At 37.5% G+C, this 26177-nt stretch overlaps 2 protein-coding genes across 5 annotated transcripts in view; both read right to left on the bottom strand.

Annotated features, from left to right (window-relative positions):
- Window positions 1-26177, bottom strand: part of LOC116461984 (pro-neuregulin-1, membrane-bound isoform) — a 231432-nt gene that overhangs the window by 108879 nt on the left and 96376 nt on the right. The window contains exon 1 of one of the 4 annotated variants that reach the window (XM_032144111.2): window positions 22236-23531. The exons of 2 other annotated variants lie outside the window; for them this stretch is intronic. In XM_032144111.2, the coding sequence (XP_032000002.1) occupies window positions 22236-22902 (667 nt within the window). In that variant the 5' untranslated portion in view covers window positions 22903-23531. Of the gene's footprint in view, window positions 1-22235; window positions 23532-26177 lie in introns of those variants that run through there. One more of the 4 variants, XM_058433435.1, reaches the window with a different exon arrangement.
- On the bottom strand, window positions 23230-23418 carry LOC131382278 (uncharacterized). Its single transcript, XM_058433437.1, has one exon. It carries the CDS (start codon window positions 23416-23418, stop codon window positions 23230-23232), a length of 189 nt encoding a protein of 62 aa, XP_058289420.1.

Below are 26177 nucleotides of genomic sequence, written 5' to 3'. Positions count from 1 at the left end.
CCTCTATGTAGTAAGGGGTAACATATGTCAAAGTACTTAAATATTTTTAAAATGCTACCCAAACAAATTTAACTTACTAAATTCATTGATTTTTCACCATTTCTGCATACATAACATTGACATCTTTTAAAACCTTGATATGTTTCCCTGTTCCCAGAGATCCCAAGCTTTGATGGGGAGAAGTGTGAGAGTGTGTGTGTTGGTGGGAGAGTGGATAAGAATGGAATAACTCCCAAAATATCACTAATAACCCTTATAGTCAGCCATTCTCTTTGGAGCCTGTGCAGGAGGAAGAGAGGCCTGGAAAACTCACTGAAGAAGAGAACAGAAGCCAGGGAAAAGGAAAAGTTGTGGATTCCATGTGGAAGCAAAAATTTAATTAATTTATAACTTCCAAAACTTCCTCTCTCTCTTTCCCTCAAACTGGAATGAGGTTTGTCCTAAAAATGCTTTCACCTCAAACCCTAAATACATCTGCACTTAATCAAAGAGCCAAAGCAGCTCAAGTTATCCTGAAGTCCTGTAGCATAACTGGTTTAGCCAAGGAGAAGAGAAGGAGTTTCACGAATATGTTTTAATTAAAAGTGAAAACCCCTAAAAATCAAGAGAGGTACTTTTTAGCAATAACAAATCAAACATAAAAATTCCAGGTGTTTGGACATTTAATGACATAAAAATGCACATGATGTTAAATTTTAAATGGCAAGATACAAAATTGAACGTTCATCTAGACATCAGTTTGGTAAACACACATAATTCCATGAGATAGAAATGGGATACAACAGAATATAGTGTATTGTGTCATTTTCCTTTCTTTTGTAATTTTCACTTGTCCAATGTTCTTTAATAAATACAAGAATAACAAAAATAATACAGACTATTTCCAATTGATGGGCTTAAGGTCCAGACTGGCTAGGAAACTCACGATTCAATGTTTTAGCATATACCATCAGGCAAAACTATCAATTTTGAAAGCCCCCACTAAATAAGACCAACTCTAATCACTTCCTCAAAGTAATGAAATATTTTTTAACCAAATCTCAGATGAACTGTCTTGTTTCAAAGAAATCCACCAGAAATCACTCTATTAACTTAAATGTCAGCGCACAGCAGAGAAAAGCTGCTTAACTCCAAAGGCCAGGATCCAATCTTACTTTACGTTATCTACTTCTTTCTAGACACGGTTAGCCATTGGGTTTTATACATGCTGAACAATTCAAAGTACACGTAGCTTTCGGCACTCTTGGTTGTTTCCTTTTTCTGAGGTCCACATGAAAAGTTCTAGAACATGGAATTTACTAAGCTATAGAAATTTTTGGTTACTTCTTTTTGGGCTCCAGGGTTCAAGTGGACCTCAGCAAAAACGAAAACCCTTCGTGCTTGCCAAAGATTGAACAAACCTGATCATCATGAATGAGTCCAAATCAATATCAATGGGGAAAACAATCATGAAGTATACATGCTTTATTCTATCTTTTGCTATTTGCATTTTTTCTCCATAATTTTCATGTCAGCTCCCTTATCAATCCCATGCTCATCATGAATGAGAAGTGGATAATGAGCATCTATCCAGAACAATGTAAAATAAGCAGCATAACGGCAGAGATGTTTTAAGGCTTAAGTAATTCCCGGAAAGGATTCGGTTGTCAAAATACCACTTGAGTTTCTGTACACATCAGCACTAAACTCTGCCTCACAAACTGTGGATGCTTTCTTTACTGTATTCCTATATTGAAGAGAATACTCTCTATCAAGGAACATCAAGGAAACAATTCTATTAGACACAACCAAAAGAAAATCCGTTACTAAATGATAGAGTAGAAGAAAAGATTTTTAATGTTGCTAGCAGAAGTTGGGCCCATACCGATTATAATAATAAAGGCTATTGATATTAACATGTTCTCATCTTTTTTCTATTTCTAACATTATATAGTCTTGAGTCAGCAATGCTTACAGAGGAGGAAATTCCTATTTGCTGAAAACAATAGGAATCTTATAGAACGGAAATTAAAGAGAAAATTAATGTTTTACCCTGGAAACTAAAAATCAAACAAAATATTAGATTAATAGTTGGTATAATTAATTATGCTAAAATATGACCAGGAAATTTACTATATTTTTCACACACATGAAGCAAGAAACGGTTCCAAGATACTGGGTGAGACAGCTGTGTGGTGAAACTAGTAACTCAGAAGTCTCCCTAGTAAGAGCCTTCATTCCACCATGTATTTCATTCCCAGTAAGCACACAGCCAAGAGGGCCACCACAACCCTGACACTTCAGTAACCTACACTCATATTTTTCTGACTGAGACCCACTGGTGATAGAAACTAGGTTATTTCCATGAGCTCAGTTGGAGAAAACAGTCTGTTGACAACGCAGAGCAGAAAAACTCTTACCAGGAAATCCTGGGGATTAAATAGTTGCAAAAGGGGGATGTGGACAGGGACCTTTAACCAGGATGTCACCTTTTTTTTTTTTTTTTTTTTTTTGAGATGGAGTCTCACTCTGTCGCCCCTTCTGGAGTGCAGTCGCTCAATCTCGGCTCACTACAACCTCCATCTCCCAGGTTCAAGTGATTCTCCTGCCTCAGCCTCTCAAGTAGCTGGGACTACAGGCACCCACCATTACACCTGGCTAATTTTTATATCTTTAGCAGAAATGGGGTTTCACCATGTTGGCCAGGCTGGTCTCCAACTCCTGACCTCAGGTGATCCGCTTGCCTCAGCCTCCCAAAGTGCTGAGAGTACAGGTGTGAGTCACCGCGCCAGGCCAGAATCCCGTATTTTAAAGGAGCGGCATAATGATCCCTTCTTCCCCTTTGCCATCATCGTTATCTATGGAAAAATGTAATGAGACCCTTTTTATAAATAATTCAAAGAGGCAACTGCATTTTTGAGCTAACTGGTTTGAAATAGTTTGGGTGTGTCAGTAATCAAAGTCAATCAGCCAGTTTTAATGAGTTCAGATGAAAGATCTTATAAATGATTGAAAAAAAGAGAAGAAACAAGTGAACTCTAAGTCTCTGCTCTAGCTCTTTAGATAAAAACATCTCTCTAGCAAGCACTTACTGCATCTTCACAAACCCATAGTACTATTAGAAGCTGAGTTTTCCCTAAAAGCATTTTTAATATATAATAAGAAAAGTATGTTTATCAGTATGTTTCTATAGGAATTCTTGTTTTTCAGAAATTTGACTAAATTCACTAAAAAAGGTTCCATTGGTTTAACTTTCACACCCACCATAGATGAACAAAACATAATTAGAATGTTATACCCATGTTCATATCAGTATTATTAACCGGTTAAGAGGTGGAAGTAACCCAAGTGTTCACTGATGCAAGAAGAGATAAACAAAATATGGCATATACCATCAAGTGCCGTATAAGGACATTTTGGTCAACAGGAAACTGCATCTACGATGGTGGTCCCATAAGATTATAATACTGTATTTTTACTGTACCTTTTCTCTGTTTAGATATGTTTACATGTATAAATACTTACGATTGTGTTACAATTGCCTATACTACTTAGTACAGTAACATACTTGCACAGTTTGTAGCCTAGGAGCAAAAGATTCTATCGATTAGCCTAGGTGTGTAGTTGGCTATACCATCAAGGCTTGTGTTAAGTCACTCTATGATGTTCGTACAGTGACGAAATGGTCTAATGACGCATTTCTTAGAACATATCCTTGTCATTAAGTGACATATGACTGTATATATAATGGAATATTATTCAGTCTTAAAAATGAAGGACATTCTGATACATGTTGCAATACACGTGAACTTTGAGGGCACTGTGCTAAGTGAAATAAGCCAGTCACACGAGACAAAGCATGATTCCACTTATATGATGTTTCACAAAAACACAAAGTAGAATGGTGGTTGCCAGGGACTGGAGGGTGGGGAAAACCAGGAGTTGTTGTTCAATGGGTACAGAGTTTCATGTTTGCAAGATGACAAAGTCTGGAGCTCTTTCTCACAACAATGTGAACATACCTGACACTACCAAACTGTACGCCTAACAATGGCTAAGACAGCAAATTTCATGGTATGCATATTTTACCACCATGAATCAAAAACAGACTGAACAACAGCCACATAGAATTTGCATGCTGATTCCAGTGCATCTCCTGCATGAAATCAGTTCCAGACAAACTGGAAGTGATACAATAGGGCCAGGGAACCACACTCTTTTTTTTTCCCATCTCGAAAAATATTAAAATGTTGCTTCTATTTGCAAGTTTGAAAATGAAAGGCAAAATTCAATGGATCTAAATGGACTCTTTTCATATATACAGTTTCCAGAAGGGTTTTTCACTTCAGTTATTGGTTAAGTTCCATTTCTTCTTCTAGAAGGAGGGCCTCATAGGGCAGGGTCTGAAGTGGTGAGGCACAATCAGGTTTCTGATTTCTGCCTACATTCCCACATTCATCTGAACATGTGATTCTGAAGTTTGTCTGCAAAGGAGTGCTACAAGTTTATATATTCAGTATACTTAAAGAAGAAGTAAGCAGAACAAAAATCTAAGTTCCAGGCCAAAACGGAAAAATGTAACCTTCTCTTTTAAACTACTGCTTTGGACGTGAAGGAATCTGGGTGCAAATGCAAAAGAATTGCTCATAAAAGAAGTGTCCCTCAAGAAACACAAGATCAGACAGCAGCAAGAAGTAATGGAAACTGGAATTCTTGCATACTGAATGAGTTTTAATTAAAATAGGAATGCATCTTTGAATTATGTTAAAATAGCATACTCACTAATTAAATTAAATAGCCTACTAATTTTTTTCTTTTCATACATTGTTTTGATCACTAGAAGTATTTTCATTACTTTTAAAATTTAGATTCTAAAAATCAGCTGTTGATATTAACTTAAGTATCACTGTTCTAAATACACAACTAAAGAAGAAAATGTTTTTAATATTAATTATTTACATCTGTAACCATGTATGCTTGATACAGATCTAATATCAATGGCTTGTTTTTGAACAGCACAAGTGGAAATTGTACAAGTAGAAATTGCACCCTTTCATTTAGCAGCTTTGACACACTGAAAATAAGCACCAATATACTGATTGCCTCTTTAATCTTGAACTATTCCTTTCCCTGGATCATAGTGCATACATCACCAAAATTACATGGATGAAAGAGCTACAAATTGAGTATGCCATTATTAATTGCCTGCCAAAATCTTATATTAACTGCTGGACATCAGAATTCATATTTTGAACAAACTGAATGGACTAACTCATGGAATGTAATGAACACACAGCTCTTCTTTGAATATTCCATGAATAAACAGGAAAAAATTAACAGCAACAATTTTGTAGGGGAAATATTTTTACCTTCTTTTTGTAATAATTGTACAATTAAAAGCTTGAGAATACACATGTAGTAGCACTAATATAAAAGAATCTGTAATATTAAGTAGGATGCCATGGATATACTACGCAGAGACTATGTACTAGAACAGGCTAAATATAAATTCAATATGAAATTCCACTTGTAATTTCCATACAGAAATAAATCTTAGTACATAAACTACCAGTGCCTATTAAAGGAAACACACACTCGAAAAGAGGTTCCATTCATCAGCAACAAACAATGAATAATGTCAAAAAGTAAAGTAAAAATGTCTTTAAGTTCTGTATTCTATCAATTTTAATTTTTGTATAACATCAGGGGAAGAACAATTAATATTATTTAACTGAGCAGCTTCATCAGGAAGAAGTAATGAATGTTTTCTGGAAATTGGAGCACAAGTCACTTCCTGTCATAAATCTACTGATTCTGCACATTAATAAATACATAAAGACTTAGGAGAACCCAATAAATACATGTTGAATAAATGTATGAGGTTGTCATTCAGAGATTCATTAATCTAACAACCACTAAATTACTAATGTGAATGGAATCATTTCCTTCCTTCTCCTCATTCAATTAGCTCAGTGGTATTCCTTCCTCATAGTCTTCCTTAGACTCATGCATGGCATCCCATTTCCTTCTGCACCATTCAGATTGTCACTATCATCACCATCTTCATCATCATCATCATGTCATTTCTACACCATCAGTTTATTTCCAAAAGGGAACAATTTTTTTGTGTGTGTGTGAGGATTAGACAATACATGCAAAGCATTGAGCACACAATACACGCTTAATAAATGTTTGCTATCAGCAAATTCCTTCATACTGACCCAACTGGCCGACTCACTATGCACTTAACATGTCTGTTTCCCTTTGGCCTTTACTCCCACCTGAAATAACCACACCCATCAGAATCATATGTTACTTTCAAGGCCCACCTCAACTATCCATGCAATATGAAGATGCCTCTGATTCTCTTCCTTCTTAGCCTTATTCCTTCTTAGTTTTTTTTTTTTTCACCTCAAACTAAAGCATTTATTCTTCATACATCTCATATACTACCTTATACTCCAGTTAATGGCAAGGGTTTTATGTCTTTGATGAAACCAAGCTCTTGGAAGACAGAAACTAGCTCTTTCTGTCTCTCTCAATTCTACTACTCTGAACCCAGGGCCTTGTAGAGAACAAGCGCTTAATATGTTTTTTAAGGTATGAAGAGGTAAATAAAACCAAAGATGAGACTTGCAACCTAATTCATAATATAAAACACACATGACTGAATCAAACACCTATGCAGCAGGATGGATGTTTAAATACACACATGAGTATTAAAGATGATTCGAGCTGCTGGAATAGGGACTAAGGAGGAAAGTTTAATGATGACCACAGAGTATAGGAAATGTCTCCAAAGAAGAGTGGAACCTGATCAAGACTTTGCATAGTGGGTAAAATTTGAGAAGCAGAGGAGGACAGGGATGTAAAGAGACTGCAGGCACGGGCTGAACTGAGTACTCGGTATTTGTAGGAATATGTGACCATCACTTCTGCAATAGGAGCCTTCACCCTGTCTAGAGTACTAGAATATGAGAAAAATGAAGTAGATTGTCTAGAACTTTTCCTGCTTCTCCTCTCTTGATAACATCCATTTTGCTGCTTTTTACTTTCCAGAAAGTGAAGTAGAGAAGATATAATATGTGGAACAAAAAATAGTTGGCACCTTGGCAACTTGACGAGTAATTTGAGAAGTAAAATAAGCATTTACTACTACTTTTGCTGTGTATTTTCATCATAAATATAGAAAATTGACAGCTTAATAGAGAAAGGAGAAAACCTCTACCTGGGACATGCAAGTACTTCAAAGTCTTAGAGCTTATAGTATACATGGTGCTATGTGAAGCATCTGTACATGAATAAAAGAAATGCTTGACCTTGAGGAATACATGCATGTCAGCAGAGTACATGGGAAACGGGTGGAAAATACTGGATACTGTCAAAGCCTACAGGAAAGAGAGGAAAGTACTTAGCTCACCTTAGGGATAAAGTACACATTTCTAAGATGAGTAGACTTATGAAATAAAGTTTAAAAGATGACTGAAAGTGAGCTGAGAGGGATGGGGCAATAGGCTTTAGAGAAACTGAACAACTTGAACCAGGTTTGAATGCTGAACGAGATGAATTAAAAAGAAACCATAAAATAGGAATAAAGTGGTTTGTTGGAAGCCTATTCTACATTCCCCCTGGGACTTCATTCCATTATCACGTGTGGTGGGTTCTGGATAGTGTTACAGAGCAGTCTAGGCAGACATCCTCAATTTCACTGCAACTTTTCTTTTGTATTTATAAGGATCTCTAGTCACACATAAAACTGTATTGATTTACAGGCGGCTCTCAGGCATATCTCGCTTTATTTTTATGAGAAGGTAATGTCCACAGTTCTAATTTTGATAAGAACCTTGATTTATTTGGCACCTATGCATTGGGAGACTGAGCAAAATGATCTTTAGATCATCTCCATCTCAGTTGGTGATAACCGTATCCTTTCAATTATTTAGACTGAAATCAGCCTTGACTCCTCTCACTCAAATCCCATATCCAATTCATCATTACATCATTCTAAATCTATCTTCAAAATATATTCAGAACCTAATAATCCAATAATGTCTTTACATCCCCTCCTACAACTCCCACAAACACATCTGGATTACAGCAACAATCTCCTCAGTGGTCCGACTATTTCCACGGGGATCTTGGGATCCTTCTCCACGAGCTATTCTCAACACTGCACGCAGTGATCCCATTAAAACCTAAGGCATCAAGTCCCATGGTCACTCAAAACTCTGCAATAATTCCTCATCTCTTTCAGTGGAAAAGCCATCATTCTTACAATGAATGGCATGCTTCCCTGATCAGGCCTTCATCACCTCTCTGATCTCATCTAATACCTCCTGCCTCCCATGCTACACTTAAGCCATTGGCTTAAGTTGACTACATTGGCCTTCTGCCTGGGCAGTAAGGCCTTTTCTCAGAGTCTGGAACATTCTTCCATACAGCCATATGGTTAACTCCATTAATTCGTTCAAGTCTTTCATCAGCTGTTACTTTTTCAAAGAAGCCTTTTCTGACCATTCTGTTTATGTATTTCTTAAGGGTATTTTTGAAATTTTATTTCTCATTGATACACAAGAGATGTACACACTTTTGGGGGTACATGTGATAATTTAATACATTCATATAATTTATAAAGATCAAATCAGTATAACTGGGATATGCATCATCTTAAACATCTGTTTTTCCTTTATGCTGGGACATTCAAATTATTCTCTTATAACTGTTTTGAAACAGGCAATAGACTCTTAGAAACGATGGTCACCCTACTAATCTATCAAACACTAGCTGTTGTTTTTCTATCAGACTGTATGTTTGTACCTTTTAATCTATTTAAAATAACTATGCTCCTCCACCAGTACTCTGATCTCCTCACACTTATTTTCCCCATATGATGTACTACCTGCTAAGATAGTATATGATTTCTTTGTTTATTGTTCTTTTGTTTGTTTCTCCTTTTAGAGGTAAACTCTTCTCTATTGAGCAGGCACTCAATAAAGAATACAGAACAACAGAAAAAATAAAGTCTTCCACCATTAAAGAATTATCTAATTTATAAGCAGCAGCATGGGATATTGAAAAAAAAAAAAAAAGCCCTAAATGAAGTGGCATTCCTGTTTTTTAGACCAGCCCATGTTTCTTACTAACTGTATGTATTTAAGACCCAGTCATTTCACAATTCTGGATCTTAGTTTCCTCATGAGTAAAAATATTTTGATTAGGTTATCTACAAGATCTCTCTGTTTTTAAAATGTTAATGGCTCTTCTGTGATCTTGTTTAATAACATTGAGATACTTCCAAATCACTGTTATCTTATCATTGACAGCACCCATCATCGCATTAATTTATTGAGTGCATCTGGATAATGAGTAGATTTCTGCCTTGGTAAAATGATAGCATTGTGGAATTCAAAGCCTTTGCAATGGTTCTTCAACAACTAAGATAAGTTATCTTTCTCCTTGTGAAATTGTCCACCATTTTATGACAGAATAAGAAGTTACAGCAATAAATTCAGATATACACACATATAATTGTCCATGTCAATGTCAACAGATGGCATTTTGCCAGAGAGGGCAGCATTTTTATTCAAACCATCCATGTTGCTCTATTTCTGACTGACAGGTAGATTGATGATTATCCTTTTCTGTTCTCCTAAATCCTGAGAACAATGCAGGTATGATGGTAACACATAAATCACACAGAGGAAAAACCACATGAACAAACCAAACCAAAATAAATAGTAGCACATCCATAGCTTTGTCAATAGGTCCCTTGGAATTCCTGGCCCTTTCCTGAAGCCTGTTGTTGTAACTGCAAGCTATCAAACTTGAAATCTAAGGAAATGCACTTTAATTTTTAAAACTGACTAGTAATGACAGCTCATGCTTATATAGCACTATGAGCCAGAGACCATTCCAAACGCTTTATGAACACCAACTCATTTGATCCTCACAAAAAGCCTCTGAGGAAAGAACAGTTATTGCCACCATTTCACAGATGAGAAAATCAGGGCACAGATAGTTCATAGTGTGCATACTGTCACACAGCCAGAGACAGGGCTGGGACTTAAAGGCAATCCGGTTCCAAAGTGTGTGCTCTTAATCACCATACTATCATGAAAGAAAATTCTTTGCAGCCTGAAATCTCTTAAACTCCACGATGTGAATTTTTTACATCACATCAGACTTTGCAAATTATATGTTAAAATGTCCAAAATCATGTCTCAACAAAGTTTGTAATGACTAAACTCTATATTGAATTCTTCCAAATTAAAATGTCAGTGATTTAAGACATGGTTTCAGATTATTTTCTTCCTCCTCCACTCCCATAAGCAAGTTACCCTCAGTGTAACTTTTATTCCGTAAATATATAAATAAGATACCTACTTCATATAAAATACAGGTTGAGTATCCCTTATCCAAAAGGCTTAGGGCCAGAAGTGTTTTGGATTTTGGAATGTTTGCATTATAGCTACCACTGAGCATCTCCAATCTGAAAATCCAAAATCTAAAATGCTCCAACGAGCATTTCCATTGAACATCATGGTGATGCTTAAAAAGTTTCGGATTTTTGGAGCATTTCAGATTTCAAATTTTCATACTTGGGATGCTCAACCTATACACTGTTTGGTGCTATACAGGTCATAAAAACGAGTTAGCTATAACTCTGGGCCTTAGCAAATGGTCAGTCTAGTATGAGCAATAAGCAAGTATCCAAATAAGAACACACAAATCTAAATGTGATAAAGCACAAGTAATAGGTTATGGGGGGTTGGAGGAGGTCTTCAAGAAGAGGGGTCCCATCATCTAATTTGGAGAGGTGAGTCTTGAGGCCTAAGTAGAATTTGGGAGAGGAGAGACTGTTTGAAGAGCACATTTAGAAAAAATAGAATGAGCAAAAACATGGAAGAGAAAAAATAATATTCAGGGCGAGTTCTAGTTGGCTAAAACATGGTCCATCAGGATGAAGACTGGGGAGACAGCTGGAGTTAGGGAAGACAGGAAGTTTGGGGTTCTGCTGCAGGAGCGTCTTCAATGTCACAAGAGAGTTTATGAGATACGTGCTTTGGAAATATTGGTGCTACAGTGTCCTCAAGAAATGAAAATAAAAGTAATTTGTGCTTTATAAATTATAAGGTTTCACAATAAATTTCAAAACAGATGCCATGAAGCCCACTGACTAATTTAGTGGTGCTCATACATTCAAAAAACAATTTCCAATTAGGTGCATGATCAAGGTCTAAAGATTTATAACTGGCTGGCCACGGTGGGTCACGGCTATAATCCCAGCACACTGGGCGGCCAAGGTGGGTGGATCACCTGAGATCAGGAGTTCAAGGCCAGCCTGGCCAACATGGTGAAACCCTGTCTCTAAAAAAAAAAAAAAAAAAATTAGCCAGGCATGATAGTGCATGCCTGTAGCCCCAGCACTCAGGAGAATGAGGCAGGACAATGGTTGAACCCAGGAGGTGGAGGTTGCAGTGAGCCAAGGCTGCGCCACTGTACTCCAGCCTGGGCAACAGAGCAAGACTCTGTCTCAAAAAAAAAAAAAAAAAAAAAGATTTATTACTGCCATTCTACATATTATGAAAGGAGGAACAAGTGAACAAATAAAACATCTGGGAATTAAAATCAGCTCCCCTAAATCTGCCCTGTAAATCCAAGGACCATCAGAACCAAGTAGTTACTCTTTCTCTTCATTTGTCATTCACCTCTCACCCTTGAACTCTGTTGATCCAGAACAGAGCAAGAGTGACATATAAGCAAAATATGTCACCAAAACATGTCACCAAAATGTATGCATTTCCTCAAGGAGAGATCTCAGAGAGATTTTATCCTTTATATAAATGTTTAATATAAATGTTTAACCTGATTAAAATTTGCTTTTTAAACCTGCAGGAGATCAGAACTGTAAATCAGAAGTGTAGAAAAAATGTTTCAATTAATGTACACTGGTTGCAAAGTGACCTGGTAGCTGAAAGCCTAGAAGAGATGAAAATATCAACATTTTCTGGCTCTGTGTGGTCTCTGGCAAGAAAGTTAACATCTTTGGGCTTGTTTCTCTGTGATAAAATAAGAGATTTGGTTCAAAGTGTCTCTAAGATGGCTTAAAGCTCTGTAATTCTAATTTTGATTATGCAATAACCCAACATACAATCAGAACATACATAGTTCTGGGTTATTTAGTAAAAGAGTTAGAATCCCTAATACAACTCAGTATGTCCTAATGAAATAACAGGAGTCAACAAAGATATAACATAACCCAACTATGTCCTAAAGATATCACAGTATTCAACATTGTGGAGATCCTATATTCAATACAACCCATTTAAAATGACAGTAGTCACTAGTATTGTAAGTTATTAAAAGATTTCAATCCAAAATAGATAAAAAAGTTTCAAGGTGACAAATCATCGGCTATTCAGAAAACTCAGCAATCTTGAAGAATGAATTTTGCAAGGATTTTGAGAATCCTTATACTGATCCCACTGATTACATGTATAGTTTACTAAATAGGCAGGGGCTATGTAGGTTATTGACTGTGTACCACAGGTTCCACAGTTCAGATCAATTAAGATTATAAGGATCATATTCATGCAAGACTAAAGTTACTGGTCAGGGGTTAATTTAGATGTCTTCCTGTTATCGTGGAAGTAGGCAGATTTAAAAAACTGAAGTAATTATTTTACATATTTTTGTTTGTTTTTGATGTCAACTGAAGCCTTTATAGATTACATGACATTATTTTTTCTCTTCCTTTTGAAGAATCATAGGAGTTGCTTGATGGGAAAAACTGTGAAATTCAGCTTGCTTTAAAGATTATAGTAAAAAGACATCAGAGTAGTAACCCTGAACGCTACCACGAATCATTCTTAAGATTTGCTTTGTAGGCAGTACTTAGCATCATGTAACAATCAATGGTTACTGATTCCTTTTGCTCCCAGAAGAGCAAGCAATTACGACCCAGGAAGCCCTACCAAGGGATTACAAACAAATGCTAACAAGAGTTCAATTCTACTATCCTTAGATCATTCCATTTATGTATGGAGCTTTTATTGCTGTGACACCAACATATTTCATAAAACAATTACTTCCTGTTACTTAGCAAAGGAAGAGGCAACACTGAAAGTCATCAGGCTAATCATGGTCAAGACTGTGGTTAAGGTCTCACTCACTCTCTCTCCCCTACCCCTCCAGTGAGAAGCCACAGGTCTGGGCCATCTACTCCATAACCTCTGATACTTTAGGACACTGGCTTCAGTGCAGGGTGGGAGAGAGAAGTGTGGAGCCATGTGCCCTGAGATCGCTGGAGAAGAAGGAATAGATGGGGTATGAAAGAACAGAGGAAAGAGGAGAGTAACTGTGAATGGCAAATATGAAAGAAACAAAGGGAGGGAAAAGGAAGGTAAATGTGGGAAATAAAATTATATTACATTGTACACCAGCACAGTAACACAGTTAGGAACAGGAAGATATAGGGTCTTCTGCTTGCCTATGAATTAAGTTTCTTCCTAATGGCAACTATCATTGTCTTCAGTGTTGCTCTCATCTTTCTTCCAAATGCATATGCATATATGTACATTTGGTTTAATTTTAAATTAATAACTTTTAAAATAAAATAAATTATGAAGATGTTTAAATTTGATAATTACATGCATATTGAATTCTGTACTAACTCTGGCTTCAAAGAGAGTTCATGAATTTCTCCTTTGGCTTGGAGACCACCACTCATGAAATGTAACTCAACTACTAAGTGCCTATCACTGAAAATCACAGTAAATCAAGTCTTGTCCTGTCATGTTTCTGATGAAAAATTTAAAATGTTTTACCTGAGGAAGATTTCCATTTTATTTTATCAAGTTTTGTTGGGTCCATCAGCTTATTTCCATTGCACAGTCAGAAAACTTATACCCAGGCAAAATATACTCTAGATTGTTATCAAATATTTTATGCTTCAAAGGGGCTGCCTCATAGCTCCAGTATTGATTTAGAGTTCAATTTCTGCAGCAAATGTATTATACTTGAGTGAATAACAATCAAGATGAACAAAGCATAGAAGTTCTCACATATTTTTAGTTCTACTTTAAAGAATAAATGAAAATACATATATTATGCCCACTACTACACATTTTTGTAAATGGCAAGCTCTTACAAACTTATATCTGTCTGTTAGAAAAACCATAATGTGTACAACAAAAATACCAAAATCCCTTAAGTGTGTATATCTAGAACAGCACTGGCTTCTTCCCTTTTTGTAGGATTGTGGCCAATAATCCAGCTAATAAGATTTCATTTTAAGTTACTTGCAACAGAATCTCCAATATATACTTAAGGTCCAATTATTTTCTACTTTTAAAACTTTTTTTTTCTCTTTTACTCTAGCAGTTAGGCATAGGGCTAGAAGTTTTTTTGTCCACCCCTCCCAAACCTATTAATAAACAACCTGTTTGTCGAAATTTAAAAATATTTTTATCTGCCCATTTTATTGTCAAATAATTTTCCCCTTCATTTAGAATATTATGTGTATGAATTATACATATGTATATATACACACATAGTAGATGTATTACACCCAAAGAATTTCTACATTTGATTTGGCTCATATAAAATTATTCGATGTATATTATTTCCATGGTTTTTGTCAAATGCTGAAAACAACTCATAGACGTTAATTCCTATCTTTTGAGATCAGGAAATCCCAGTTTGGAACAATAAAAAGAGTAAGGTGAACATAATCTTAGGATTCATGGTATTTCTCGCCAAGTTCTTCCCTTGCACCACATCTAAACTGTATAGATTGTTTTCCGTTGTCCCAATCTTTCCAAAGATGGTACTTCCTTGACAAACACAATTTTACATACCATGCAGTCTTTTCCTCTCTCAAAAGTAACTCCTTATCGCTTTCCCTATAATGAAGCCCCTCATGCAGTGATTTTTGGACATTACTCAAAAAGTAATAATCTATGTAACTCAAAAAGTAATAATCTATGTATTCTAACCAATTTTTATAAGGGAAAAAATATGCCTTTTATGACACTGGGCTCATGAAATTAGTAAAGTCCTACAGACCATTTTAAGGCATAACAAATTAATTCACTGGTAAAGAACCCCTACAATTTATTTCTAGAAATGTTAGCACTTGTGAATATATGCATATACGAACCCTGATAGAAAGGACAAAGAAGGAATTCAATATATTTTTAAGCTCTGTTTTCTTTAGGTAGAGTAACCACTTTTGTCCTTATCACGATCTCTTGAGAGTTTTAGATGTTAACATCCCCCATTTGTTTGGATGTAAAACTAAATCTCAAGTGAAGTGATTTCCTTAAAGTCACACAGCATGCAAGAGGTAGAGCTGGTATTTGATCTCGAGTTTCCGGTATAATTCCTACTTTAGCATGATGTATCATCAACTCTTCACTTCCTTCAAAGTTTTTCATAAGGTTCCCCTAAAACTCCAAAACGTATTCTCCAGACACTGTTACCAAACCACTGTCAAGATCAAAGGAGAAAAAGAACAAAGTGAGGCAGGGAGTTAAAATAGAACGAGGGAGAAAATTGGTGCTGGTTTTGTATTTTTTATGTCTCGGGCCTAGGACTCAGAGTTTTCCAAAACCTCATTTAACCTCCTAACAGCCCCAAGACATGTATATTATTATTATTATCACATTTAAATGAGGAAACAGATTTAACATGATGGTCTAACTTGCTTAAGGCCATGAAGAGGGACAAGTAGGATTGAAATTCAAGTCTACCTACTGGAAAGCTAACACCCTGAGACAATAAACTGAGAGAACCAGAGTTGTAAGAGAGTTCAGTAGTAAATATAGTTAATCATCTGCGAGGAACATAAATCTCCCTCAACAGTGTCACTGCTTGAATACTTTTAGCACTAAGGAACTAATTTCTTTCCAAGTATGTAACACATTTCAGTTGGGATAACATTGATCGTTAAACATTTTCCCATATATTATATTGTTGGGAGACAGGTGTCCAGCCTCCGGAGGGGTGTCGTATACATATCAATATCATAAAGGTAAAATTATTTTTTTGAGGTAGAGTCTGACTCTGTCACCCAGGCTGGAGTGCAGTGGCACGATCTCGGCTCACTGCAACCTCCACCTCCCGGGTTCAAGCGATTCTCCTGCCTCAGCCTCCCGAGTAGCTGGGATTATGGGCATGAGCCCCCACCCCTGGCTAATTTTTGTATTTTTAGTAGAGACAGGGTTTCACCATGTTGGCCAGGTTGGTCTGGAACTCCTGACCTCAGGTGATCCTCCCACCTTGGCCTCCCAAAGTGCTGGGATTACAGGCGTAAGCCACCGCACCTGGCCAAAATTCTCTTCTCTAAAGAAGACATCTGCTATAGGGTGATAAAAGTTTTACTAATTAGTATTTAAATAATAAATGGGAAAACCAAATCTTTTAAATTATGATAACATAACATATGCTACTTGAATAAATGCTAAAAACAGTTTTGAGAAGAAAAGCAAGTGTAGCAAAGGTAAGGATGACTTCAGTTTTAGTCTCAGCACTGCCACTGATTGGTTGTAGTGACATTGGGCAAGTCACTTCACTTTTCCAGACCTGCCTTTTCTCACTTAGGAAGTGACACAAATAATCTATAAAAATGTTCAGCATATAAAATTCTATGATTATAAGACATTAGTTATATTATTCAGAAACACTCTTTGAATGTCTACACACACACACACACACACACACACGATAAAATTCACTGCAGTAAAGATTACAATCAGCTTTGAGATGATGAGAATTAACTTCACTCACTGCTAGTCAATCACTCTTCATGTGAATAGTATATGAACACATGCCTTTATTCAGTTTAAGAACTAAACAACTTAATGGCAGATTCTAGTCTTCGTCCGTACAGTGAAATGAAAAACCCTTGGGAATATTTTAATACTCTTGATGTTATAGAAGCCAAAACAATACATAAAAATATGACCAAAATACAGAAACAAAAATATTTACAGCTACCAACTCCCTAGAATCTGAAAATAATCTTAGAATCTTTATGTACATGCTAGAAGAATTATATATATATTTTTCATCTTAAGAGGATGCTCCTAAAGGGCCAGACAGATCAAACTTTTCTCACTACTCCAATGGTTTGATTAGATAGTGCCATATGGTGAATCACCCCTGGCTACTCAGCCTGTTGGTAGCAGAGGTGGGATTGCTGTCACTTAAAGGACACTGCTGGGCAACTGTTCAGTATTTGGTAGATGGAGAAGAAAACCTATTAAGAAAAGACAGGAGTGGAAGTCAAAAGGTGAATAACATGACAGTAAAGAAGAAGAAATGCTGAATGAAGAGGGTATACGTATAAGAAAGCAAGAAATATCTCAAATTGCATTATGCAATTAGATTCTTAAAATCCGCTAGAACATAAGCTCCCTGAGGGCAGGCACTCTAGAACAGAGTCTGGCACAGAGTAGGCACTTAGCATACATTCACTGAATGAAAAAAACAAAACAAAACAAACAAACAAACAAAAAAAAGAGGAAATAATGTGAAGAAAAACAAAGCATTGATGTAGAGCAAAAGTAAAAAAAGTAGAAACATGAGCATAAAAGTAGACGGAATGTAGTTTATGCTGTAGTAGAATGTTCAATGGACTCTGTGGACAAGTTATATTCCTGGTTCTCAGGGGCATCTAAACAAGTCATAACTTTTTATGCTTTGGTTTTTCAATCTATAAAATACCTCTTCCTTCATGCTTTAAAAGGATACTACAAAGAGTTGTTAAAAGGAAGAGGGAAGGAGGAAGAACACAGATGTATGGTTTGGAACATTGTTTTCTGGGAGTACAGAAATGCTGATGTCCAAAAACAGAAAAACTGGAATCAAGCACTCTAAAGAAAAAAAAGAGGAAAAGATCAAGAAGAAGGTTAAAATTTGATTTAATTATGTCATTAAGAAACTGGTATATTGGTCATTGACTAGACATATTTTTTTGTATGTCTGTAATATATGAAAGTGCCAATCAGCATTAAAATGCAATAAACAAAGTTTCAATAAAGACAGTTGAAATTATTTTGATATGATGCAATGAAATACTGACCTATAAAGCCAAAATGACATAATTACAAAAATAAAAAAGAGTCACTATATAATTGGGAAGGTAGGAAGGAAAGAGGAGAAGAAGACTGAGTTGGGTATCACAAAGGAATAGAGAGGAGAAAACAAAATGGGTTATGAAGAAAAGAAGTGAGCCATAGAGCAATCTGCTATATATGAGGGAAGAACTCACCCTAGGCAACCCATGCTGTTTTCAGAAGCAAGCTGAACAATGTATGGATGATCAAATAAAAAGGGAAAAGACCACCACGACTGAAAATTTAATAAGAGCAAAACAGGAAGGCGAGAAGAAAATTTAATTTTAGTGATATGCACTAAACACACACTTGAACAGTGGTCCCATTTAAAGCACTTCCTTAATTCTCAGTCTGATGCTACATTAGTCTCTAGCTCCAACTCTCTACAATAAGGATACGATGATAGAAGGAAACAGGAGAGAGAGAGAGTGTATGTGTTTAAATTCTCAGAGACAGAGACATTTTCTAATGCTTTGGATTTTGCCACATTTCTCAGAGTTTAGTATATTTTAAGAATTTCACTAGGCATTTCTGAGCCTGGGTTCCTTCATTGGAAAATTTATGAAATTATTCAGTTCCAATAGAAGATCTTTCAGTCTCTTCCAGTTTTTAATATTTTAGGCTGTAATCGGCTATGATTAAAGTGGAGAGAAGTTATTTAAAATCACTCTTCTGAAATACCTACAAATATAGTTACCAAGAACTAGAAGAAGGATCCATTAGAATTTAAATGAATGGTACTTTTAAATAGAAGGGAAGAAATCCTATGGTACATCCAACTCATCATGTCGATCTTTGGCAAATGGTTACTAATTCTTATTGTCACTGCGGTAACAATGGTTTGTCATACAATCCCATAATAAGACTTAGGACAAAGCAAAACAAAGTTGGCCCAAGATGAAAATACCAACACATTCTTGCATCCAAGAATCTGTTGTCAAGCAGGGAGGATCTCATATCCAGAAAACATTTTCTTTCAAGATGGTACCACTGTTTCCTGGCTATAATTTAATTAACCAGCTCTTTTTATGATAATCTAAGTTTGCAATCTCCCAACAGTCAGGGTAGGAAAAATTTTAAAGCCCAGACAAAGAAAACAAATGAATAGTGCAAGTATTATGTGACTCACTGAGAAGTAAAAACTTCATTAGTATCATGACAATATAATCATTGTGGTAGTGGGAAACCATTAACCATATTTAGAAATACTTTAGAATAAAAATATATACTTATATACATTATTCCAATTCTGCATTGGACTTCTTAAGACCTACATGAATGCATAGATTAATATCATGAAAATATGAAATATTACTTTATGAAAGAAATACCCATTTTAGAAAATTCGACATAGCCACTATACCTTAAGGCAATTTAAAATGTCATATTTTGCCTTTTATTATAACAATGACAAAGAATGTTGTAACTTGACAAGAGTCAGTGAGGGAGTAATTCTAGTATTTATAAAATAAGACTCTAATACTAGTAGGTAGATTGGTTTGGGGAGCAACGCTGCAGACACAATTACTGGGATTGTCTCTCTTCTACTCTCTCAGGCTCCAGGATAAAGAAGAATCAATTAGCCCTCAACAGTCTATGACCTTGAAGGCTACAGCTCTGTGCATAATGTGCTGAATATGCTGAGACAGAAAAAAAAATGGAAAAGGGAGAATAAAGTCCTAAAACCACTGAAGAGCATGTTTCACATATGATAATGTCATTTTCAAATATAAGCCATGACAGCTTAGTTTATGTCAAAAACATGCACGGTAAAAGGAACGTCCCAGTTCTTTCTGTGACTAAACAATACTTTCTTAGTTGAAAAATACAACCCCTTTGTAAGCCTTTTTTTTTTTTTTTTTTTTTTTTGCTTTCCATTAATTAGTGGTTACAACCTTTTTAAACAACAACAAAAACAACCACTTACAAGTCTCTAAAAACAAAGCTGCTTGGACCAATCCCTTTCAAACACTACTCTCCCACCAGCAACCCCCCCCCCAAAAAAAGTAGGCTCACAATTTTTAGAATACAAGACTTGATTTTTTTTGAAGGAACTAGTCCAAAAAATTAACAGAGTTTCCTTATAGGTTTTAAAGTGTTAACCAACTAACTGTCTACCCCTAACTTTTCAGGAGAAAACTACTTCCCAGAGTGCTTCTCTAGGCTTATCTCCGATGCACTTCAAAACGTTGCAGCTGTGCATCTGGCCAAACCGTGATGTTTTTAGGCAGCAGTAAATCTCTTCCATTTATTGCAGATGCCACAATATCAATGCCCTGGCTTGGGGAAAAAAAAAACTCATAAGGATAAGGAATATGTAATCTACTAAAACACTTAGTAGAAAAATTTACTTTACAAAATAATTTATCAAAACTTTACAACATACTTTCTGACATGGTCTTAGACCAGGAAAACGTGCTAGATGTTTCTTTGTTTTCTTGATTTCCTCAGATGACAAAATTATAGAATTTAGTTGAAGTGTTTTTCAAAGGGCATTTTTTTCTTTCTCTGGACAACGAAACCTGTTCAAGCAGATTTCAATTAAACACAAGTTTAAAATGATCAAGTAACCTTGTCCTCCTGGTGAATTTTGCTTCTCTTTGCAGGATCTGCACTTGCTTTTTATAGCCTGTCATTTCATCTGGGTATTATTTCCCGGTCACTTTGCCAGGTGGGAAGAGGCAGCAAAGGCAGTGATGCCTGTCAGACTTTTAATGATGCTTCAGGGATTTGATAAAGATACAAAGCAGTGTCTGCATGAAGGAGGTTTTCCCTCCTAGAAAACAAGACTTATTTTTTACTTTAAATCTTTGCCACTGAATCTGGTGTGTGTGAAATGATTGGGAGTTACAGGCACAAATCAAGTTTTTCTGTGTTTCTATAGCATGCTGCACTACTTCACACTGAACATGATATCTGGAAAAGGTATTCTTTATTCTTCATTACTGTCCAGAGGAAAAACAAAAGAGGCATTTCGTCAGAGAAATTGTCAACTCTCTTTTAACCCTAAGAGCTTTCATGCAAGTTATTAAGAACCAAATTTTCTGATCTTGTACTTTTCTACTAAGTAAATATTCCTCATGGTAAAAAGTGATAGGAGATAGAGACAACAAAAATAAACTAGAAACATTTTTAAAAGGCTATAGAAAACTCCTCCCTTCTATATTGATATTTAGAACAGTCATGCTTTCATTCCTGTCAACTTTCCACTCTAAAGCTATTGCAATTACCAGTGCAAACAGGAATGTATTGTTTTTAAGAGCATGGGCTCTCTTCACATCACAGGTTATTAAACTGGGCTGCTGCAATCTGCCAAACTAATAATATGACACATGTGTAAAAAAAAAAAAAAAAAAAAAAGATGTAACTTACTAATGGATCTTGTACTTTTTAATGACTGCTAAGGAAGCTATTTAAACATTTGATTATAGAAGACAAAACTAATTTGGGAAAATCCTTCATGCAGAATCCTACTGTGTCCTGGACAAAATAAAGCTGCCACTAATAAATGCTCACTAACTGAAAGTACCATCTGGGCAGGACAGCAGTCGTCTCAAGCTAGTGAGAGGCGAGCACCGTAAATGTCTTAAGACTTGCTGCAATCTCAGAAAGAACCAATTAAGATACAAAAGTAGGGAGAAGTGGTTAGTGGACGGAAAGGAGAGAGAGACAACAGGCAGCTTGGGGTCGCTGAGAGGTAGAGGGTAACAGAAAGGTGACAGGAAATCTATGATGGGGAAGAAAAAGACACAAAATAATACTCACTGGTATATGAAAGTCACATTTCTATAAGACATAAGAGACGGCCTGATGTTTTAATTTTAAAATGTGTCAGAAATAAATTGAATTTAACAAATTCAAGCATGACTTGCAGATGCTGAAGTTTTGCATTCCCGGTACCAGACTGAACAATGTGGCTAGAGAGAGCTGCTGTTACAACACTGGTTCGGACCCGGAGTTTGCAAGATCATTTTACTCGGCCCTTCAATGCCATCCCAAGCATCTCAAACACAGGCTTTGCTTAAACAAAACCAGGCAACTAAAATGCAAGAAGAAAGGGAAATGTCCTTTGGGGACCTCAAACCCACCCCTTTCCTTTATTTATCATCATCATCATCTCTCTCTCTCTCTACTTACAAAGTTTAGGAGCAGTTTGGAGATTAGTTTCTGTTGTTTGTGGCTGAGTTGCTGACTTGGGCGTTCTCACCTCAGGGTTCCGGGTGGGTGAAGGGAAGGATGGCGCAGTGGACGGCAAGAAAGAAAAGGCAAAAATACGATTCTTCGGTGTCGGTGCCGCTGATGGTTCAAAGGAGACAGCAGCCTTGTCACCTTGCACTGTAACTTGAACCTCACTTTCAGATTGAGCCCTAGAGACAGGTGAAGTGTATGCCTCAGACGACACCCACACAGCTGAGGCAGCAGTTGGGTCCAGAGAAATAATAGGGTCCTGGCCTAACCCCCCAGGGTCAAGGTGAGTAGGAGAGTCATATTCAAAGATCTTGTCCACAAATACCCACTTGAGGCCGGCGATGCAGAGGCAGAGGCTGACCAGGCAAGCCAGGATGGGGACAATGCAGATTTTCTCTGAGTTGAGGCAACCTCTCAGGCGCTCAGCTTCTAGGCACGCACAGCAGGGCACGGCCAGGCCCACGAGTCCAGGGGTTCTCCCATCTTCAGTCTGGGGCTCTGGCATGTCTTCTGCTGCCGGAAGCCCATCAAGAGATGGGTCTGCACTCAGCTGAGTGGAGGGGCTGGAGGACCTCTCGGTGGCGACCTCAGACATGTCTGGGGAATAAATCTCCATCGGCTCACCTCCAGAAGAAGGCCTGGCTGCTCTCACGGTCCATTACCACGCAAAGGCCCCCCCAACCAAATGATACAGCATCTTACAGGGGGAAATCGATAAATCGTCCAAGCCCGAGGCCATTATCAAAATCAAGAAGAGTTCAGAAAGATGCAAGGGGGGAAGAAAAGCTCCTAGTAACTACAAAATCAAAGTATATCGTAATAATTCTTTAAGCTGCTGTTTCTGGGCCACTTTTCTAGTTCTTTTAAACGCTACTCCAAACCATCCCGGGCTCGTCAAGAGGACAGGGACCAAAATAGATCGACGGAGCTGCCTGCTGGTTAATTAAGTAAACCAGTAGCCCAAACTGAAAGGCATGTTTCTCACCTCCAGCATCTGAAGCTGGTGTCTGCTCAGATGAAGAAAACAACTGTCATGCAGGAGAAGTAAAAGCAGAAGGAGGACCAGCGGCGGTGGCGGCGGCGGCAGCAGCGGCGGCGGCAGGAGAGGCAGTAGTGACAATAGCAACAGCATCCTGTTGTGTTAACGCGACGACGGCTGAAAGGGGCTGAATCATTACAGAGCAGCAGGTGCCTGCCCTCGGAGCATCACTGCAAACAGGATCAGAGGGCTCCGGAGGCAAGAGTGCAGCCAGGAGGGGCGGTCACTCCCTTCCCCGCCCTGCCTCCACCCCACCCCCGACTACTCCTCTTTGTCCTTCTTGAGTGCTCATTCACTTTCTTCCTCTGCGGCTCTTCTCTGCTTCAGTCTCTTTCTCTTTCTTTCTCTTCTTCATCCAAGCCCGTCCTCTCTCTCTCCTCTCTCTTTCCTCCACCTCTCCCAACCCCCACTCCCCACTCTCTATCCACACTCTGGAGCTGCAGGCTGGTCTGAGTAAAATCAGTATCCCCAGCCACACAGGACTGCCAGTGACTTCCTATTTTATCCAATTAGAAGGAATAAAGGCCATCAAATCAAAGAGAGGCAGGCAGGCATCAGTTAAGCCTAGTCCCCATGGCCCCCACCCGTTTTCCTCCTTTTTCTTTCTTTCTCTACAAAAGCTGTCCCAGTCTTCTTCCACCCCCACCTTGCCGGCTTTCAGTCTCTTTTCCTTCACCCACTGTTGGGTCAGAAAAAGCCAGCGATCGATGCTAGCAATCTAACAAAGCTGGGATGGCGATGGGGGTGGGGGGGGTGTAGGTGGGACCTTATGGGTTGGACCTGAGGCTTGGCAAAGTCTGCTATCTGATTCCTCCCTAGAGAGGTAAGCTTTTCAACAGCAATTTCTTCCTGCCTGCTGCTGAGAGATAGCATTCCTTCCCTAGCCCTCTAATAAGTTTTGTTCACTAACAGGACTGTTATTACCTGATTTTCAACCAACAGTTTGAACATTTTTTTCCTAACCATGGACAGCTCTGCCTTTAGCCCTTTTTGCAATGACTATGTAAGACTTTGTCATGCCCAGGGAGAAATGCTGAGTACAGGCTGGAGGAAGGGAGTGCTAGGGGAGGGGTTGGCAGCCCATATATCCCCTGCTGTGGTCCCCTTTGAATTTCCACTTTCTGTCTCACTCAAAGAAGACTAGACTAATGTCAAGCTAACAGGAAGCACCAGTAAGTAACAGAGTTATGATGCGAGCAAAGCTACCACTTCATTTTTAGATTAGCCTTTCATGGTGACTCCACACTGCAGAGGTTTGAATTCCCTGGCACTGTAATATATACCACATGTCCTCAGCTATCACCGCACTGCAAGTACTAAGAAGAGTTTTCTATGAGAGCATGCCTTTTTGGTTAGGTTTCAGGAGCTTTATCTTTCAGATAGTTTCAATGCGGACCTTTTTTTTCTTTTAAAACAACAGTCATTAAAACAGTAGAAGAAATGCACTGTTCTTAATAGAGACCACAGGCTTCCCCAAGCACTGTGCACGCCACCGCACACGATATGCATCTGAACCTGTAATCCACACTTACTGTGACTGGACATCTAAACGGTTTCCAAGGAACCATTTTGTTCACTTATGTCAATAGGAGTCTGTAAAACTCTCTCTAAATCTATACTACATAGCCATCATATGAGTCCCTGAAGCAATAAAATTTAGAATTCAAGTCCTGAGAAAATCTGCTTTAAGCACATTATATTTTGTAGGGCACAATCTCCACTACTTTGAGGTATGTTTCAGCTTTAAACGGCAGGAGATAAGAATATTATCACTTCTTCCTTCAAGATGAAATTAGTCCATAATTATACATGATTTAAAGGGTCTTAACATCTTAAACTGTGTTTGCAGTACTATAACTAACAACAACAAAAGCCTGTGCCAATTTGCATAATTGTAACCATGACTATGACAAGTTTATGAGCAACATGAGTTATCTTTAAGTGCATCTCTCTATAATCTGCATTTATATACCAGTAAATGGTGTTTAAAAATAATTCCGATGCTTATTTTCTAGGTTTATTTGACTTTAAAGCAGTGAGAGCTCTCTTACAAAGATTCTAGCAAAGGACATACAATTTCATGGTGTAGAAAATGTCTATCGAAGCATTTAAAGCATACAAACTGAAAGATAGTGAGATCTCAATGATCAATATTCATGTAAATATTCAGAAACAATATCAGCAGGTATTTATGCTAAACTAGGGTAATTTATAATTTCTTCAAAAAGCACCCAGTTAAAATATATGGCACTGAATTCCCCAATTTTGACCTAAACCAAAACTATTATACTCGATACACTAGCATTTCATCCAAGGTGAAGGTCAGCTAAGTTTCAAAGACCAAAACGGGGTTCAGGTGGCCTCAAGTCAGGCAGATAGGAGAAAATACCAAGCATGATAACACATAGTTTATAAAAGTGGTCTTTAACTTACACCAATAGCAATTATTCACCTTACCTCAACCATTAAGAGCAAACATATTCAGCAGAAAAAAAAAAAAGTTACTGGGCATTGCTCTAGCTGTTACACTGAAAATACCCAACACTTACAGAGAAAACCAACATTTTATACAAAGACTAGGACAACACATCAGAGAGAGAATCCTATGGACTGCCACAAGTACTCTTTCCCTTGGACTACATAAGCCAGACTTTGGGATGTGTCTGTTTTCCCCCCGGAAAGGCATTCCAGGAACCCTGTGGCACCTTGGTGTTAAGATTAATCTGCAGACAGCCAGCTTCCTATAACATTGTTTTTTTCCACCAAATTGGAAAATGAATGTAAATGAGGAAATGGAGAAGGATGGGAGGTGAAGAATAAAAGAATTCTCCATTAGCTCTACCCTTGGGACT

Source organism: Hylobates moloch, unplaced genomic scaffold (assembly GCF_009828535.3).
Source record: "Hylobates moloch isolate HMO894 unplaced genomic scaffold, HMol_V3 SCAFFOLD_22, whole genome shotgun sequence".
Taxonomy (NCBI): domain Eukaryota; kingdom Metazoa; phylum Chordata; class Mammalia; order Primates; family Hylobatidae; genus Hylobates; species Hylobates moloch.
The sequence above is the reverse complement of the archived record's forward strand: the minus strand, read 5'-3'. Positions and strand labels throughout refer to the sequence as shown.